The 18,729-nt window shown below is 53.8% G+C and overlaps 6 protein-coding genes across 6 annotated transcripts; 5 read left to right on the top strand and 1 right to left on the bottom strand.

Annotated features, from left to right (window-relative positions):
* Nucleotides 1-884: 884 nt before the first annotated feature.
* CORC01_05827 (uncharacterized protein) lies at nucleotides 885-1,523 on the top strand (the record flags this gene model as incomplete). Its single annotated transcript, XM_022617469.1, has 2 exons — nucleotides 885-1,270; nucleotides 1,331-1,523. The coding sequence occupies 2 exons, from the start codon at nucleotides 885-887 to the stop codon at nucleotides 1,521-1,523; spliced, it is 579 nt and encodes a 192-aa protein (XP_022476080.1).
* Nucleotides 1,524-3,192: 1,669 nt separating this feature from the next.
* Nucleotides 3,193-6,974, top strand: CORC01_05826 (F-box domain-containing protein; the record flags this gene model as incomplete). Its single annotated transcript, XM_022617468.1, has 2 exons — nucleotides 3,193-3,314; nucleotides 3,377-6,974. The coding sequence occupies 2 exons, from the start codon at nucleotides 3,193-3,195 to the stop codon at nucleotides 6,972-6,974; spliced, it is 3,720 nt and encodes a 1,239-aa protein (XP_022476079.1).
* A 2,721-nt stretch (nucleotides 6,975-9,695) lies between these two features.
* CORC01_05825 (uncharacterized protein) lies at nucleotides 9,696-10,202 on the top strand (the record flags this gene model as incomplete). The annotated part of the gene is made up of 1 exon (XM_022617467.1): nucleotides 9,696-10,202. The coding sequence occupies one exon, from the start codon at nucleotides 9,696-9,698 to the stop codon at nucleotides 10,200-10,202; it is 507 nt and encodes a 168-aa protein (XP_022476078.1).
* Nucleotides 10,203-11,869: 1,667 nt separating this feature from the next.
* On the top strand, nucleotides 11,870-12,498 carry CORC01_05824 (WSC domain-containing protein; the record flags this gene model as incomplete). Its single annotated transcript, XM_022617466.1, has 2 exons — nucleotides 11,870-12,150; nucleotides 12,291-12,498. 2 exons carry the CDS (start codon nucleotides 11,870-11,872, stop codon nucleotides 12,496-12,498), a joined length of 489 nt encoding a protein of 162 aa, XP_022476077.1.
* Nucleotides 12,499-12,863: 365 nt separating this feature from the next.
* CORC01_05823 (impB/mucB/samB family protein) lies at nucleotides 12,864-16,404 on the bottom strand (the record flags this gene model as incomplete). Its single annotated transcript, XM_022617465.1, has 2 exons — nucleotides 12,864-16,092; nucleotides 16,157-16,404. 2 exons carry the CDS (start codon nucleotides 16,402-16,404, stop codon nucleotides 12,864-12,866), a joined length of 3,477 nt encoding a protein of 1,158 aa, XP_022476076.1.
* Nucleotides 16,405-16,841: 437 nt separating this feature from the next.
* On the top strand, nucleotides 16,842-18,479 carry CORC01_05822 (uncharacterized protein; the record flags this gene model as incomplete). The annotated part of the gene is made up of 1 exon (XM_022617464.1): nucleotides 16,842-18,479. One exon carries the CDS (start codon nucleotides 16,842-16,844, stop codon nucleotides 18,477-18,479), a length of 1,638 nt encoding a protein of 545 aa, XP_022476075.1.
* Between the last annotated feature and the right edge of the window lie 250 nt (nucleotides 18,480-18,729).

The raw sequence follows: 18,729 nt of genomic DNA, 5'->3' as shown, positions 1-18,729 counted from the left end.
AGACTCTCTGCAGCAGTGAGATGGCGCGGGTAAGACGCCGAATATGAGTCCTGAGGGGATCGTGGATGGACCTGCGGACAGCCTCGGACGAGAAAATGTTGAAGATGTAGTGATCGGTTCCAAAGAAAAAGGGGTGGACCGCCGCCTAGAATGATGATGATGCCGCTGAGAACGGTATGGAGGGTTGAACCTTGGCAGCGCCGAGCATGTCTTTGTTAACTTTGACTTGGCCTACCCAACTGCTATGACTGGGTACCCTAGCTGTCTCCCACCTCACCAAAGAAGGGATACGGGAAAACGGATTTTCTGGGGTGATACTGCCTACTTCACGCACTACAACTGCTTTCTCTCATCCGTGCTAGGGTCCCTATGCTGGCTGCGGGCTGCAGACTTGATAGAGGGCACGGGCAGTGTCAGCGCACTGCCAAGTAGCCCATCTGCAGTGACGTCGCCATGGCCAGTATCTTTTGTTGGTCGACTTGACGCAGGCCAGGAGCGTTCTGGAAGGCAGAAACTCCTTGCAAAGAGACCCGGTGAACCTGCCAGGGGACCACTGGAAACACTGGGGCATTGTCCAACAGCTTGCCGCTGGAGAGCCGGGGTTTCGCTGTTTTCGGAAACAGGACGGCAGTGGTTCGATGAACGAGAGACAAGGGTATCGTCATCTCTCGGAGCAGAACTGCCGCAAACACTCGGCTTGTTTTCTCAGCAGTTACCGACTTGCATAGCTCATGACCACTTGGCGCAACCCGAAAAAAGGACATTGGAGTTTTCCCAGTCTCAAACAGTACTGGTAATAGAGACCTCCTGGCACGAACACGCGTACGGGACCACGGTTCCTCCCTCTGCGCAGGGTGCTGCCGGCTTGGCGCTTCATCTGATAGATGAGGCTTCAGCGTTCTCGCTGCCTTGCAGACAGTCGACGAGCTTCCATCCTTGCCTGTACCTGTGTGTCGACAGTGGTTTCCCCCTCCGTGCCAAGGATCAAGTTTCGAGAAATTCGTTTTGATCCTTATCAGCTGCAACCAAGCTCTTATCGCTCCCTGCTTTTTGGCGTCACTGCTCCTTTTTCTGTAGCATTCAGTCGTGGTAAACATGGGCATCTTCCCAGGGACCGTTGCTTAGATGAAGCAAGAATACTGGGGAAGGTCTCCAGCAGCCCGGGTGCAAATTTCGCCAGGTCCAGAAATAGCGCTGCCGAGACATGCTCGACTCCCGCGTGTCCATTCTTTTCGTATTCCGACTCGGTGCCGAGTCGTGTCCGGGTTAGGTAAGCTGGCACCTCAAAATGGTGAGAATCGAGAAATTGAAGCCAGCTGATTTGTTTCGTGATACCGTTGGTAAGATCGATTTGCCTCGGACAATATAAGATGGCATCAGGCTGTCTTACATACGCCGTCCTCTGTCTCTATTTGACGAAGTTCTCCAAGTGGCGGGTCCGGCCGCGGAGGCACCCACTTTGCATGTGGTGTTCAACCACAATAGCCAAAAATAGCAGCACCCTTCGCCCGGAGGGTGTCTGACGTCTCGCTGTGGTTGGTAGTTATGAAAGGCTTGAAGCTGAGGCAACCACAACGACATATCTTGCGCATTCGCATTCATTATTCTGCAGCTTCGGCGAGTCGCTGGACTCTGTGGGGGTTGCAAGTGGATTGTTGGAAGAGAGTTATGTCGGGCGGTTGGACCAAGCGTGGCACCCATCTCTCTAGCCGTGAGATATCCTTCTCTCGCACTTGTAAAGTTGTGTTGAGATGAGGCTAGTGGCTGCCAAAAGACACTTGATTAATGCGTTCAGGGCTCAACTTGACACAGTTCACTCCCTGCACAGCGCAGGTCGCCGTTCAGGTTCCGCATCCCTGTTTCAATGTTTCCTCCAACAGCGTCAAAGCTGCACCAGTCAGACAACGAGCTTGCCATCCTCTCTTACCTTTTAGCGGATTGGCAACCGCCACCAGTTTGATGTTGTGTCTGAGGTAGACACCAGAGACTCACGGTAGCCACATGTCGAACAGGCAAGAAGACGCGAAGATAAGCTTGGGATAGGTCAGCACAACAAGGTGGTCGAGAGTCTGCTGCTATTACATTGTTCCAAGGCTCAGCCTCATGCTGTCAGCTGGTTCATCTGACTTGACGAATCCTTTGGTCCTGGGGGCAGGGCATCCCTCCATCTCTCTCTCTCTCTCTCTCTCTCTCTCTCTCTCTCTCTTGATAACATGGACTCCAGCTGTCCAGCTGTCAACGGCAAAGCCAGTGGCTATTGACATGCAGCTGTGGTTGCAATGCGATGCATGTTGGTTGCCTTCGATGCGATGGTGTTGGTGGTAGTGTGAACCTGGAAGTGTATCGCAGACCACGCCAGGGGAATGGATACCTAGTCAATGACCTCTGTGGCCATTGACCAGAGTTCTTTTGAGCACTCCTGAGTCCTAACAAAAAGCTCTTGGAATGTGCAATTTATCACGCCTTGTCGATAGAAAGGGGGTCCCTGGCCTGTTTGAATGTGTTTGCCTACCTACCTTAGCGTGCTAGGTACTCCAGTCTCCACTGTCTACGGCATGAGGAACGGAAGATCTAGGCAAGGTCAGCTCGGGTTGGTCGGGTACCTTCCGATAAGGTGCCAACGCCGATGGCTAGCGCCTAATCAGTGGGCAGGAGCATGGGGGATGGGGGGCAGAATGGGCAGGCAGACAGAAATGCACCTGTGTGTTTTGGAGGATGCTAACTTCAGGTGGTCCAGTAGCGTCGCTCCGCCACTTGTTGCTTGCGTTCGCGCGCAGCCGCATGTCCAAGTCCCAACCAGAGTCCCATCTGGAAGTCCTCAGTCCCAGCCTGAGACCAAAGGCCAATAGAGTCGGTCTCTGATCCCACACTCAGCTCACACTGTCGTGCGTCCTGCATTTGTTGTCTTCGCGTTTGCTTCTGCCTCTGCCTCTGCCTCTGCCTCTGCCTCTGCCTCTGCCTCTGCCTCTGCCTCTGCCTCTGCCTCTGCCTCTGCCTCTGCCTCTGCTTCTGCTTCTGCTTCTACTTCTCCTACTACTGCACTGCGCTGCTTTCCTCCTTCGTCTCAACAACGGCCCGTTCCAAAACTCCAGACGATTCATCATGTCAACTTCCTCCCGCCTTTCGCTCTGTTAGCCTCGCAGCGACAGCGACTCCGCCGCAAGCAAGCAATCGGGCTGCCCTTGTTCCACGATGGACAGCAGCACTGACGCCGGCGGACATGGGGAAGTGGGATCACGGCCGTCCATTGACAAACCCCCCATCCTGGCCCCGGATCCCGCTTTTGATCGCCTCCCCGACGAGATTATCCAACAGTATGGCTGTGTCCTTGCCATCTCCCTCCCTTCTATTGCAACTTTATTGACATTGGCCATAGGATCTTGCAGCTAACCGACCCCGACTCCTTTGCGTCCCTCGTCCTTCTCAATTCGAAATGGCGATCTGTCGCCCAGCAGGCCCAGCTCTACGCCCTCCACCTCTTCAAATGCGAATCCTATGCCTCGAGCCATCCTCACTTTCGCGAAGCCGACGTCCACGATGAAGATCTCCCGCGCCTTAGGCGACTTTTTGCCAGAGAGGTCAAGCGCAACCTCTTCGAAGCATACTTGCGACCTCGTGAGACCGTAATAAAGTTGATATCCAACTCTATTAGCTCCTCTTCGTGCCCTGGCGGCGAGGGAATGCAATTTAGCCCGTCGCCCCGCGGTCACCACGTCCTAGCCTACAACTCATCTCGGATCTACGTTCTCGATGTGCGGGGGAAGGATATCGATGTCAAGAGGGAGTTCAAGATCTTGCGTCGTCCTGTTTCAACCTGTATCAAGGACGACGGCACCATGCTGGCTGTGTTGTCTTCCGAAATGCAAGTCGACCTCTATGACCTTGAGCAGTCACCACCGCGCCGCACCCAATCCCTGATCTTGGACCATGCCCCGCGCACTATTGCCCTCTCGCCGTGCGGTTCTGTCCTGGCTGCTGCGTACGAGGGAGGCATTGAAGTATCCCTGGTCAACCCCGGTGCGCTACCTACAGATAGAAGAGCTGTAAAGTGCGACGGAGTCGACGCCTTGTCCTTCTCGTTCGACGGCACCCAGATTCTCGGAACAACAATTCACTCTTCGCCACCTACCACAGTGATCCTTACAGCTCCGTACTATGACCCTGGCAACCAAATGGCCGACGATAGCATCAGCGCGCTTTGGACTACGTCTATCTTGTTTCCCAATACGAGCCGTGACTGCAGTCATGCGGTGCTGTTGCAAGACTCTGGACAGGAAGAGGCGAGCTGGACGTTCACATACGATCGTAGCTTCGAGACCTTCAGGGCTGTTCGCATTGAAGATCTGAGGAACGGAACGACATATTTCACGGGACCAAAACCTGACCCAGGATCCCAAGCCAAGCTCACACCTTGCACTCTACCCGCAGCGACTTTTCACGGGGATCTTGTCAGCGCTGGGTTTCAAGGGAAAGATATTTGGCTTTATGGTGTCCCCGAAGACCTCGACGCTGTGCCCGAGTTCAACTCCTCAGGCGCTGATGGACTGTCAGTCTTGGCTGCACAAGGAAGGAGAAACAGCGGACCTCCATCGCGCTCGTCATCATCCCGCGCGCAAGAAAACCCGCGGATTCCTCAATGGCAAATGTTGTGCGATAAGCTCCGCAACACTTTTATCTGGGGTGCCAAGATTGCCGAACTCGACGGTGTCAGCACGGTGAAATGGGTTGCGGGATTCGGCCAGACATCGGCACAGGAGCGTCTAGTCATTGCAGCCCGCGGCATCTCTCCAGGAAAGTCTGTCGTCGAGGAGGACGATATTGACTTCATCGATGGCGGCAGAGTAACTCTGCTCGATTTCGACTACAGTATTGAAGATGGTCTCCGAACGGAGATTGAGATTGAAGTGGGTACCAAAGAGCCCGAGGTGCTTGAAGAGGAGCAAAGAGACATCGACACCGAAGTAGCCATTGTGCGTCGTAGGACCGTGGCTCAGAAGCGGGGAGATCGCGGTGCCTTGATGCGTGCAGCTACGAGTGCTGCAGCCCGGAGTAACCCTTTGCCCTCAATGCCACCGATGCCGCCCATGCCACAACCTAGAGAAGGATCGGAACCCAGCAACGACAATGGTGAGGATGATCCTCTGGTTCCAAGAAGAATTGGAGCAACCCCACGGATCAATGTCCAAGAACCATCCTCGCCTTCAGTGCCTGGGGCAGGCGAAACTGCCTCGATGATTGGAGAAGAAGAGGCAGAAGAGGCCGTGGAAGCGCCTTACTCGCATGACGGACCCCGCTCTACCAACACTCTCCGTCGCGCCGCCACTGCTGCTGCCATGAACCGAAGCCGCAACCCGCAGCCACCGGCCGCCGGACCAGTAGAGTATCGGCGAGCTGACGGCCGACGCGAGCATCCCCACGAGAGTGACGCTGACAACTGGGTTCCACCTCCGCCTCCCTATCAAAAGGATGATCCCGGTGATTTGCCGTCTTTCCTACGGAACGCTGTCATCACACCTGGCGGCGTGCAGATTCAGAGTCAGCCAGCGAGGACCCAAACAGCCGCACCTGCCATCGGTGCATCAGCATGGGCACTTCCAACACGACCAGCTCTGTCGCAAACGTCGGGCCGCCCTCTGAGTTACCAGGAGCCGGTCACCAGCCCTCCGGCTAATGCCAGCCACCATCTGCGTATAGCTAGTGACTCGACGCTCATGAGCCGGCCGCGCACTGCAGACTCGGCAACTCGTCCGACGTCCAGCCCTTCGGCCCACGCTGATCTTGACGACGATATTTACGACGTCTCACCGCCGGATTCTCCCCGGATGGCTGCAAGAAGACAGAGCGAAATTGAAGCCATGTCGCCAGAAAACCAGCGGATGGTCAGCCAGGTTTCAGAGGCTCGGCCACCAAGTACTGAGACACATCAAGATTCTGAGGCAGTTTCTCCCGAACAACCGGTTGTCTCCCCCGCCCCGCAGCAGGTTCAGCCCCCTCCCTCACTAGGATTGGAAATTCCGTCGGCTACCTCTGCAAACACTGCGGAGCTGCGACAGTCGCAATCAGCGTCTGGCACCGATTTACCGTTGGTCCGGCGCCTTTCCAATGCGTCAACCTGGCCTAGATCTGCGCAGCCAGGTAACGGGCCTCATCTTCGTCCAGAGGGCGGTCCCTTGAATAGCCATCCCTACTCTGCTCCTGCGACTGACGCAAGAGTTGAAGACATTGTGGGATCTGCACTACCGCCGTTCCCCATGGCAGATCAGTTGGCCAGTCTGAGGAACCATGAGCAGCTGCCTCCATCGAGACGCTTTTCTGGAAACTTTAGCTCAGTCCAGCGCGTGCCAGTCGGAAGCCGCCGGCCTGGATCTCGCCGGGCGTCTGTGCCGCAGCCTGTCTTGCAGCCTGCTTCTCAAGCCCAGGAACAAGCTCAGGGCCAGAGTCAAGCTATCGGCCCGCAGTTCGAAGACCAGCCGTTGATCATCAGCACGCCTAGCGGCGTCACTGGCGCATTCGATGCGCCTACTTGTCAGCAATCGAACCGCAGGACTGAGATGCCCTTACTGGCCCCGATCCCGCGTCACCCACACCCAACTCAATCAGGTCCGGTACAACCCACTGTGGAACGCCTCGAAACGATCTACAGTGTCAACTCCACAAATCGACCACCAAATGCTGAAGCTTCTGGCAGCAGGAGTCTCATGCCAGCTTGGCTACAAGCACCATCGACGTCGTCTGCGGGTCGACAGTCGCATTCATCGGTGAACAGGAGGCCCAGTCGTGCCGAGCGGAGTGCGGCTAAGAACATCAAGGATGCCAAACGGCGCGGCTGGAATGGCTCCCAAAAGAAGAAGAAAAAGAAGAAGCAGGTCGATCATGAGGTCGCCAGTTCTACTGCGTGGACAGAAGTTTCCACGTCTAGTAGAAATGTAGCTCATGGCAAATCAGAGAAGGATAAGAAATGCATTGTGATGTGATGACGCTTTTGAGTATCGACTCATTGGAGAGTCACTTTGATGTGCCAACAATTGGTTCCAGAGTTTTTATTACCCTTGAAACTTCATGACTGGAAGTATAGCACCGGAGTTGGGGTATGAGAGGATACATTTGAAAGACAGATTGGCAGCTATTGGTTTCCCAAACCATTACAGCGACGAATCAGATATGGGAAGGAAAAGCAGTATCACTATGGTTACCATGGCATGTTTGTAACCTTTCCTTTGCTAAGACAGACAAAACATTTGTAGCTACTCACTCGCTTGAGATCGATGTGATGTTGGTGCATCGGTCTATGATACCAATTTCTTTACGCACACTATGAAATTTAGTTTGGACATATCGAAAAATCCAAGCCTTCGAGGTTTATTGCGCCTTTTCTATGCTGTTGACTCGTCTATGCACTTAGAATACGGTTATCTTCTTTGGCTCTCCACCTGGTACCATGGCCGGAATGAAAAGGAATAGGGAAAAAATGGGAACGTCTAAGGAGGCTTAGAAAAGTTTGTTAGACGCGATGTGAAGATGGTGGCTTCCAGGTCTCTCACCGCCACGTGTTTGGCATTCAACAGCGATTTCATGGTCGTTCAAGCAAGGTTCTAGGGATAGCTGCCATCTGTGCCTCCAAAATATGACCTGGACGTAAAAACGTAAACAAGAAGTTCAATCACATTCATGATGTACGCTTCTTGTGAGTTTCCGTTCACGTGTTCTGCAGATACATCGGAGCCGACACATTCAGGAGCTCCTAGGAACGTCATGATCCAAGCTATACACGTTGGGATTTGATTTTGGTGGGAGATGCTCCCAAGTCGATTTCGAAAGGCACAAGAATGAATTGAGACGGGGTGCAGTCTGATTCCCCTGTGGTATCTTTTGATTCTCGTGACAAGTTGACTAGAAACGCCGTCTACTATGGTAGATCGCGGATTCGACTAGTAGCTTAGCAGAGGGCCCATAAAGCACAGTCTCTCATACCAAGGGACTCCCAGCTGATTTGAGAATTCATCACAGATTTGCTCTGCGGATAGTGAAATAGAGAGAAAGGGAGAGGGTCCATCTGTCTTGGACGTTTAGGGAGTCCGCTCCTGTACTGGACGCCTGGGTTTCCGGGTTTACCACAGAGTCGATGTTCTCTATGATCCAATCCACTGTCGAGTTGGAACACACACTACATAACGAGAACCAGCTGTATGCAGATGTAATTGGCACATATTAAGGTGAGATGTGTTCTGCTCCTCGACGTCGAAGTACTGCCTCGGCTTATTTGCCGATGAATACGAGCGGAGCGGAGGACAGCTGATGGTAAGGGGTGGTTTGGATAAAGACAGTCACAGGTCGGTATTACACAGCTACAGAGATCACGGACCGGATTTGAACATCTAGTCCACATGGCACTTAGTGGGATGCAGAATAAAGTCGAACGTCGTTTCTGCATTCACGAGGCCGATGGTCTCTTCCGCCCAGTTGAAGTCGCGCCAAACATGACGTATGTAAAGGGAACACTCGATTTCAGGCGTAGGAGAACCCTGCCCCCTGGACATCGTTTCTGGAGTACCAATGGGAATCCAATATCATGCTTGGTTTGGGCAAAAGGGGCAGGTGTTTGGGAACACCTTATTGTCCTCACTCTAGTCAACCTAAATATACGAGGCGTTTCCCATGGGCTAGAGGGAACTGGGAGAGTCTAGCTTTAGCCCGGTGAAGTTTTGTGGCTTGATTCTGGTTTGCTACCGAATGAAGAGATGGCAGGCAATGGAGTCAGCTTCGTCTGGTATGATTCATACTGGCAAGTGAGTGACTGGGTAAGAACAAACGTGGGAGATCGACCTTGTAATCGAATCGAATCGCGAAAACTAGCTCTAGGAACGCAGAAAGAAAAGTAGCCAAATTTAGTTTTGGGCTGATTGACATCCCCGACTCGGGAAGACGAAAGCTGCAATCTACCAAGCTGCAAAAAGGAAGCCCAAGCCGTCGACAAGTAACGCTGATCAGCATGTAGTTGAGCCCCCGACCTGGGCGGAGGATAGCTAGACCCTGAGCCGTTTCCAAAATTAGCCATCCAATCGCTAGTACTGCCCCCGGTAGCGGTACCCAGGCTGATGGGAAATAAACGGGTCGCGTCGACAACCATGTGGTGTTGGGATGTCATTAGCAACGTGCTTATTTGCCGGTATTGTTGTGCTGTGTTGCCCCTTCCGGAGCAGGACTTGGAAATGGATGCCAAAAATCCGGGTTTTCTTGCACCCTTGGCGGTCCACCCTACAGCGATCGGCTCTTGTAGATCTCGGTCGGTTCTTGGCCAGAGCTCCGGGGGACACTCACGACACACCTTGGGAAGCGAATACAACCCGGGCCCATGTATGATTTCATTAAGCAGTGCAGTGCCTGCCCGTGGTGCGGTAGTAGGAGACGTCCACACTTTTAATCCTGCTCTCGACGCTGTGTGCCAAGATTTTGGGTGCTTATTGTCGGTGGTTGATATCGGGGATATGATGAAAGAGCAGGCTCTACGTGTACACTACTTAGACGTCTAGATCCCCTACTCGACTTTTGGATCGAAGAACTACACCAATCTGTTCGTCAACTCTTTGGCAGTCCCTCGCTTTTTCTATTTCCCCCGGTGTTCCATCGCTTGGTTGTATTTCACTCGCTTATACCACAATCGCTACAGAAGAAGGGAGAGAGAAAAGGCAGGAGAGATGGCGAAACGTGACAACCTGACAGTGTGGCTCCCGAAAGAAATGTACGGCTCTGTCGAGCCCTTCGCCGACGACCGATTCATATGGTGCCCGATGCCCTTCGACAACTCACTACCAGTAGAGCAAGCGTCATTCATCGACATGGGAGGAGATGACGACGACGACAACACCAGCCAACCCGCACAACAAGCGAACAAGTTCAACCCGCCAGCAGACTATGAACTTCCCGCTCCGCCACCTGTGGCCGTGCTCACGGGGCCGACGGACCTGTCTACGTCAGATACCGAGTCCGACCGAGAGTTTCCCCTGAGAAGTATTCGTCGAAATCTCGGCCGGGGGATGCAGAGACACCGGAGGACGCGGCCGGGCCGGCAGCAGCAGCAGCAGCAGCAGAAGCATGCTGGGTCCGAGAGCCGGGGGTTTTCTGTACACCTAGGCCTGAACCTCGATATTGAAGTCAGTTTGAAAGCGAGGATATTTGGTGACTTGGAGATAAGCGCTTTGTGAGCTACTTCCTGGGTCATCTCATTTCTAAACAGTGTGTGTACCTTGCTAATACCAGACAAGTGACGCCTTATGATTACGACCTCGATGAGTTGAAGTGACGCCAGCGAAGGATGGGAAAATGAAGAAAACGTATGAACATATGTGAAAGTGTACGAGGCGAGGGCATATTCACAGAAATCGGGAGACGTGCATCACCGAACCGGTTGAAGCCCGACCGGATCACTGTGAGAGCTAGGACGCTAAGAGCAGTGTTCTAGTATCATTCTTGCTTGGCATGCCAGTACGGAAAGCGAGGGTCAAACCCCAAGCAACTACCAGGTTGCTCTAGAAAGCAGAGGATAAAGCTGTTGATGATGATCTCGAATCGACCACATGCCACAGAGTGTCTGGTTGATGGAAGCGTCGAGACCAAAACACTTTGCTATGAAGAGGGCCCCTGACACGTTCAGATGCATGTCGAGGGAGGTAAGGCGCGAGCATGTCATTGCCGTGACGGAATCGGAGGTACGCCCAGCAGCTGAACGACCGTAAATATTTAGGACCGTGAGCATGAATGTCTACGAACGGCAGAAAGCGAAGCAAGAAAATGAGGCAAGGGTGCAGCAACTTCTACTTGGTCTTTGGAAAGACATCTGCCGGTTGTTCTGCTCTCGGTTTGATTCCAGAAAATCATGGCTAAGGCGATCTCACGGTTGAGAATATGAGAACACAATGGGTTGCAAAATGGAATACGTACAGTCGGTACAGCGACCGACCGCATGAAAAGAGACACCAAAGTCTCTACCAATGACAACGTTTGCTTCACATCCTCGTACATTGCCGTGCTTGCCTAGTTGAAGCAGCTGAGATGTTCGTCCTCAAACCCTGCAAATGTTTTCCCCCCCCTTAGCGCTGGCGCGCCCACGGACCACACCCAACTCTCCCCAGGGCCCAAACATGATCTCGCCCATCTCAATCTGGTCTAGAACACGCCCCAAACTTCAGCTGTAGTAGTGGGGAACCTCACTATACCCCCCCGAACAAGGCCCGCCCCTGAGGTCCGCTTCTTTGATCCTGAACCACGCGGGACTCTAGCGGGCTCCCGGACGCTAAGCCCATTGGATGTCCTGAGCAGCGAAGGTCCAGTGAGATTCGTGTTTGCCCGTCGACGGGAGTTCATTGAGGGCGTGCGTCTGGGCCTAACCCAAACCACCAATGGTCCAGCCCTGGAGACCGCCTCATCGCGGCGCAGTGATGTGGTGTGCAAATCTCCTGAAAGGGGTTCGCGCCGGTTGTGCCGCCCAGACGGAATAAATGTGATTGAGCCTGCTGGTCTACCTATCTGGTTTTGTAATTTTGCATCTTTTCTCACCTACACTTATTCACTCATTTCGAGAACATGCCTGGTGGCAACTTCAAGCAGGCCAACGAAGAGATGCCCTCAGTATGAGCATGCGCCGCACCCGTAACCAGCTCCCCTTCGATTTATGACACCCGTTGCCGTTGTTGGTCTAGATAAGCCCCGATACCCGTCGTCCACTCGCGCGGAAGAAAGCAATCGACACACCTGCCACGGCCGAACTCCTCTCAACGTCGCCAGAAAAGCTTAATAGGAAGAGAGGGACAGAAAACTCGTTCTCGACCACGGTCATCTTATCTTTAGTTTTTTCCAAACCCAAACGGCAACAATGGCCCGCAACCTCCTCTTCTCCCGCCTTCTCCTCCTCCTCCTCGCCTTCCTCGCGCCCCTCGCGGCGGCCCAGCTCTCAATCTACACGGCCTCCGACAAGTACAAGTACCAGGGCTGCTACAACGAGACCAATGACCTCCCCAACACGGCCCACGTCCGCGCCCTCTCCGGCGGCGCCTCGCGGGTCATGGAGGGCAACATGACGGTGCCCCTGTGCCTCAGCTTCTGCAGCACCGGCGCCGACAAGCAGTACACCTACGCCGGCGTCGAGTACTCTCGGTAGGTTTTCTCTCGTCTTGCCTCTTCTTCTTCTTCGCCTTCTCCACCTCGTCTTCTTGTGGGCTGGGAACTTTCAAACAGTGCACTCACTGCCCCTGCCACGATGTGTAAACATGAGAGACTGACGAGTTTCACTGTAGCGAATGCTGGTGCGCCCAGAGCATCTCGGGCCTGTCGGTCAAGCTCAACGACAGCCAGTGCAACCTGCCCTGCGACGGCAACCAGGGCATGGTCTGCGGCGGCGCGCTCAAGCTCAGCGTGTACATGCTCAGCGCCGGCGTGCGGTCGCCCGCCGCGTCGTGGGCTGCGGCTGTTGTTGGCGCCTTGGCGACGTACGTGTTGCTATAAATCGTGTTTGTTTGGTGGTGTTGCTGCCAGGCGGTCATGGTGGTGGTAGTCGAGGTGATGAGAGTCTTTTGGAGGCGAAAGAATGGGTTACACGGCAGCAGCGGTTTGGTTTTTGTTTTGTTCAACTTTTGGAGGATACCCCCCTGTTTTGGTGTTTCCGGCCTATAGAAACTCTGAATTGATGATTTGTCTCACTCTCGCAGCTTGATATGTAACGCACATCTCACATGCGAGGTCCAAAAGTCAGACATGGCGATGCTTTTTTGATTCCCCCTTTGGGATGCGCTGCATGAATTGGCGACAACCACAGCCCAATCAATCAAATGGTATCCTATCATAATTCGTGACTGGTATCCGTACAACTCTTATAATCTCACAGGACCCAGGCCTCTCTGCTCAACGGCTTTCTGGACTGCCGCTTTGATGTCCGCGACAGTCTTCCTCCACCCCTGCTTTCCCCGTCCTTCGCTGCCGTCGTCTTCAACCAGCCAGTCGAGCCACCGCACCAGCTTCGAAGCCTTTTCCATGTCTCGCTCCACCGAGACGACCCTGGCGAGATACTTTTCAAAGACGACTACGTCGTCTTGGTGGGGGCCTTCGTACCGTGTCCCGTCATGCCAGGCCTCGAGCATGTCCTTGATTTCCTGGATCGACTTGACGGCGGAGCCCATGAAGTTCATCTTGGGTGGCGGCGCTGGGAAATAGAGCTTGGTTTGCCCGGCGGGCAAGGCATCGCTAGACTCGCCATTTTGTTGCCTTCGAGGAGCGTTGAAAAGGAGACCAGAGCGTTTGGCCAGCCGTTTTTTGCGGTGGTCCTCAATGATCTCCTTGCGGACGTCCTCTGGCAGCTCTGCAAGAAAGGCCTGATCCAGCTCCTCTGGCTCGTCTTCCTGGGCGACGTTGGCGGCTCCTTTACTCGCCAAGAAGTTTGTCTGCTGGCGATTGGCAGCTGCATCCTGCTGCCTCTCCCTGGCATTGGACAAGCTCTTGCCACCACGCTTTGTCGGCGTTGTTGCCTTTTTGGCCTGGATGAGCCTGTCCTTGCGTGGTGATTGCGGCAAACGGGTTTGTTGCACCGGCTTGCGTCCATACTGCGCCAGGACCTCTGCCTTCATGTCATCAGGCAAAGCGTTAAAGACCTCCGGATCAACCTGGGATGGGACCATCTCGTCCAGAATCGCTGGACTGTTACTCCGCGATTTCACTAGAGGAGATGCCTGCCTAGACTCTGGCTTCGGCTTGCGGCCTCTTTGTAGCTTGGCCCGGATGTCACTAGGCAGCTCAGCCAGCACTGCTGGATCGACTTGAGAGGGTAGGATGAACTGGGTGCCCATAATGTTCAATGGAGTGTGAGCTTTTGAGTCCTTCTCACCAGCCCGTGATAAAGCCAAAGCAGGGTGCACTTTGGGCTTTCTTGGTGTTAAAGGGTCATCTGCGATGGGATCCAGAGACACGTCATCCCGGCTTTGGTTGTCCCTTGTCTTTTGAGGACTCTTTGAATCCTCAATCGGGTCTACCTGAGCCTTCTTCGCCGCCGGCTGGCCACCGAAATTAGGGAATGCCAACCGTCGTTGGCTGCTCTCTAGCCCAGTGATACTTGATTTGAGAGGCTCCAGTTTCGTCAACTGGACACCAAGACCTCGAAGGTCACCCGGGGTAAACTTGTACGATCGAAGAATCGAGACAGCCTCTTTGGCGATAGTTTCGGCATTGTGAGTTGCAACCCCAAACAAGATGCTCTTGCTGAACGAATCGCATTTCCCATGGCCCAGATGCTTCGGTGGGTCTCGGGGTGCGTCTTGAGCTCGGCGCATGATCTTCATGGTGAACTGCTTGCCCTTGACCTCTTCGCCGAGCAGGCGTCTCTCCAACTCTTTACAGAGGTTGAGGAGGAACTCCTCGGCTTCCTGCTGATTGATGAAGCGGATTCCCCAGTTCACCTCAGCTGAGACGGACTTTCGGGGTGGCTGCTCGCCCACTTCGGTTCTGTCGACGCCGCGGGCATACTCCCAGAGCTTCTCTCCCGTCTTTGGTCCCAACGAAGAGGATAACCGCTCCTTGGATACTTGTCGGATGTCCTTGACGAACTTCACACCAATCTCCTCGAGCTTTCCACTGAGACTGTAGGCGACCCCAGGCAGGTCCTTTACCTCGAGTTCGCCGATAACTTCTAATACCTGCTCTGGCTTGATTTGGAATTGTCCGGCAGGTTTCGCTCTTCGTAGTGCGACCTTGGCCAACAAAATGTTGCCTCCAATGCCAACCGATACTGCGCAGCCAGTCGCGTCTTTTATCTTGTTGCGTAGGGTGAGAGCAATCTGCTCAGCCTTTTCCTGTTCTCTCCATATGCTGCCTTCGTCGACTCCAGTGCCATCAGATCCGGCGGAGGAAAGGATGATTGACGTGATGTCAACGAGCGCCTCGTCAATGCTCACACTCTGAACAACCCCTCCGAGGTCGAGGATAGATTCGTAAAACAATCGACTGGCTTCTTCATAGGCCGGAAAGTCATAGGGCAAGACTTTGATATCCGGACACAGCTCCAGTGCTCGCTTCATCCACATGCCGTTCTTGACTCCAAATTTGCGCGCAACATAGTTGCAGCTTGCAATCTCCGAGGCGGTGCCGCTACTGTGAGCAACAACAGTTGGTTTGTCGACATACTGCGGGTTCTTTTTCAGAGAAACAGCGCAGAAGAAACTGTCAAAATCGACGTGAATAATGTACCGTCGTGATCCTGGTCTCCTCCTCACCGACTTGAGAGACGGTCCTTTTTCTTTGGCGAGGTTCTGCATTTTCGACTTCAATTCGGCTTTCCAGGTCGAAAGGTGGTGAAGACGACTTTCAGAGTAAAACTGCTTCAAGAAATCGGGGTTTGCCGTTGACGATTTCCAAATCTTGGGATCCGAGAGAAGTATGGCGTTATGTTCCTCAGACGTCATGTTCTCCGACAACTTGGTTTCCTGCTTCGGTTCCTCGGATTCCCGCGTGGGTTCTTCGTCAACTATCGGGCGTGCGACCTTTGCTTCAAGCGTCTCCCTCTTGACTATTGTGGCCTCCTGTGGAACTATGCCGACCATAAGCTCGTCAATTTCCATGTCATCAAATTCTTCAACCTCGTCCTTCGGCTCCAGTGGCGGCTTCTCCATAGTCTCAGACACCGCTGGGCTATATGAGCTGCGACCATGGCGTTGAGCAAGCGGGGACTCTGACCGTTCAGCGAATCGACTCAGAGAGGGCGTGGCGGGACTTGCAGTAGACCGTTTGAATTGGCTGGTGTAGAAGCTGGCATCAGTTTGGTCTCTATAGCCTCTTTTGACTTGTGGTGTCGATTGGCTGAGCTTATTGGAATCATCAATCTTGAAGACCTTTTGCCGCGGTCCATCATTGTTGTTCACTCGATAGTCCGACCAGGGCAAGAGTCTCCCGGCTTGAATTGAGTCGGTGACCCAGGCTGGCTTTACCAGCCTATACTTGCTGTAGTCCACGGACTTCTTGGGCGGAACAGAAGACGCTATTATGTGCGTTGCCATGGTCTTTGAATCTAAATACTGCAAGAAGCCTGCGCCGTGTTGGACAAGCTCGCGGTGTAAGCTGACATATGAATGTTAGCGACCCTTTGTGCGTGACAGTACGGTGGAGATAAATAAATTCTTACACATGAAGCGGCGGTTGCGTATAGCCCATAACATGCGCAACAACACCTTTGAATATCTGAGGCTTGTCACTTGAAGCGGCGCGGATATCGGCGTCCAAGTTTTGCAACTTGATCTTCTTCCGACGGAAATAGTCGCCAAAGCCGCCAAAAGCGCTTTGTTCGTACTCTTCCCCAGTTTCATCGGTAAACTCATGACCCTCGATCCTCTTCCTCACCTGCGAAGAGTTCTTCTCAAGGCGACTGCCCATTCTGGCGGTTGTCTCGGATAATGCGCAGCGCAAACTCACGGGTGTATCAGCACTGGTAATGGTGGCGGCGGCTCATTGATTGGCGGCTTGAAATCTTCTTGCAAATCATCCAGTCCATACAGCCGGCTGGTTGAATCCCACCATCTTTGGATTTGTGATTTTGGCGTTCATTCGTTGCTCTCATGTAGATAAGGTCGATCGCCAGAAGGGCGTGGTGACAGTTCGTGCAGGTGACGGAGCCCCGGCCGAGGTGGATGCCTGCAAGCGCGTTAAGTGGGTGGGCCCGTCGCGCTCTGCACGACCCACGACCCGTATGACTAATCAAAATTCTTTAACGGTCAGGGAGCACTGACAGCTTCCAACAACGACGCCTGCCAAATTGGCCCAGCTTGCGGCCGCTGACCTCACTGCTACCCGTCTTGCGAGAAACAGCGAGTATGAACAACGAACAATTTCGGAAGCTTTTGGGTGCTGACTCCGGCAAGGCCGCGTCGCCGGGCAATGGTCCAGCTAAGGGCAGCGCAACCCCAGGGGGCGGCGCCCTGGGATCCCGACAGCGATCTAGCATTCCCATGACTCCGTATGTTGCGCTTCCAACACTATTTATGGACTATCGGCTGACTTTTTACACTAGACGCTCCGTTGGAGTTGGAAACAGCCGGAACGAGTTTGCGCGGCAGCTTGCCGAGAGGAACCAGGCAGGACAACCCCAGAAGAAATTTCGCACTTCAGCCCCGAAAGGATCTCGACTTGCAGAGGGCTACGTCGACCGAGCAAGAGACCGAACCGACAACGAAGACGACGATCGCGCAAAAAGGATAAAGGCGCTAGAGGAAGCGCTGAAGAACGAGGAGATCGACCAAGCGACGTTCGAGAAGCTCAGCAGCGAAATCGCAGGAGGAGACCTTTCGAGCACGCATCTGATCAAGGGATTGGACTTCAAGCTTCTGGAGAGAGTACGGAAGGGCGAAGATGTTTTTGGAGACGAAAAAGATGATGAAAAAGAAGATGGAGCACCCCCGGAAGAGGAAGTTGACAACGCGTTCGATGAGCTGGAGGGAACGGAGGTACAGGCTGTCGAAAAGGAAAGGGCGAAGAAGAAGGGCCAACTCGCGCCTGTGGCCCTTGCGCCAGGGAAGAAGAGAACCCGCGACCAGATCCTGGCTGAGATGAAGGCTGCGAGAGAGGCTGCCAAGGCTCAACAGGAGGCCGCCCTGAACAGCAAGTTCAAGAAGATCGGTGTCAAGCAGCAGCCCGGAAGTCGCATAGAGCGGGATAGCAAAGGCCGCGAAGTCTTGATCATTGTGGATGAAGATGGTCACGAGAAGCGAAAAGTCCGCAAATTGCAGCCGGGCGTCGAAGAAGAGCTGCGCAAAGAGTTCATTCCGGACAAGGATGCGAAGCCATTGGGCATGGAAGTGCCCGAGTTTTACCAAAAGCAACAGCAAGAAGTCGAAGAAGACGACAACGACGACATCTTTGCTGACGCAGGAGACGATTATGACCCGCTAGCCGGAATGGACGACAGTTCTGACGAGGAAAGTGAAGGCGATGTCAAGGACGCAAAGGATGCCAAGGACGAGCGTAGCCCCGACACAATAGCGATGCCACCGCCGCTGCGACCAACCCAAGCTCGCAACTACTTTAAGGACTCCAAGACAGACCTCATATCATCGCAGACTCTGCAAGGGCCCTCCATGTCCGACCCGGCGATACAGGCTGCTTTCAAAAGAGCCGCACAGCTCAAGGCGGCGAACAAAGATCAGGAGGAAGAAGCGGAAGACGGCGACGAGGAAGCCAAGGCTCGCCGGGAACGTCACAAGAGGATGCTGCAGAGCGTCGACCGTGATGCCGAAGACATGGATATGGGCTTCGGCACCAGCAGGTTCGAAGACGAGGCAGACTTTGACGATGCGCCGGTCAAGCTCTCGGAATGGGGCAATGAGGGAGATGACGATGACGGTCAAGGCGGCAAGAGCAAGAGGAAGAGAGGTCCTAAGAAGAGGAAAGGCGACGTCAACAATGCAGCCGATGTGCTGAGAGTGATGGAGCAGCGAAAGGCAGCGGGCAAGTGATTCATCGGTGCTATTCGTCAAACTGCTTCCATTGGAGCTGTTGCTTTGCGGAATCGCGGTTTGTCGGCTTGTTTCCCGGAGCATTTCGCGCAATCACATACAGCCACCTTTACTACAAATATGAAATGATACCCTTCACGCGCTTAAAGTAGAGCGCGTCCAACACAGACACCAATCGCCAGGCTTGCCGTCTAACATGTGAGCATACTGCATGGATTTTCTATACGGGACTATCGAGCACTTGGATTGC

Source organism: Colletotrichum orchidophilum, assembly GCF_001831195.1.
Source record: "Colletotrichum orchidophilum strain IMI 309357 chromosome Unknown Scaffold_41.1, whole genome shotgun sequence".
NCBI classification, from domain to species: Eukaryota; Fungi; Ascomycota; class Sordariomycetes; order Glomerellales; family Glomerellaceae; genus Colletotrichum; species Colletotrichum orchidophilum.
The sequence above is the reverse complement of the archived record's forward strand: the minus strand, read 5'-3'. Positions and strand labels throughout refer to the sequence as shown.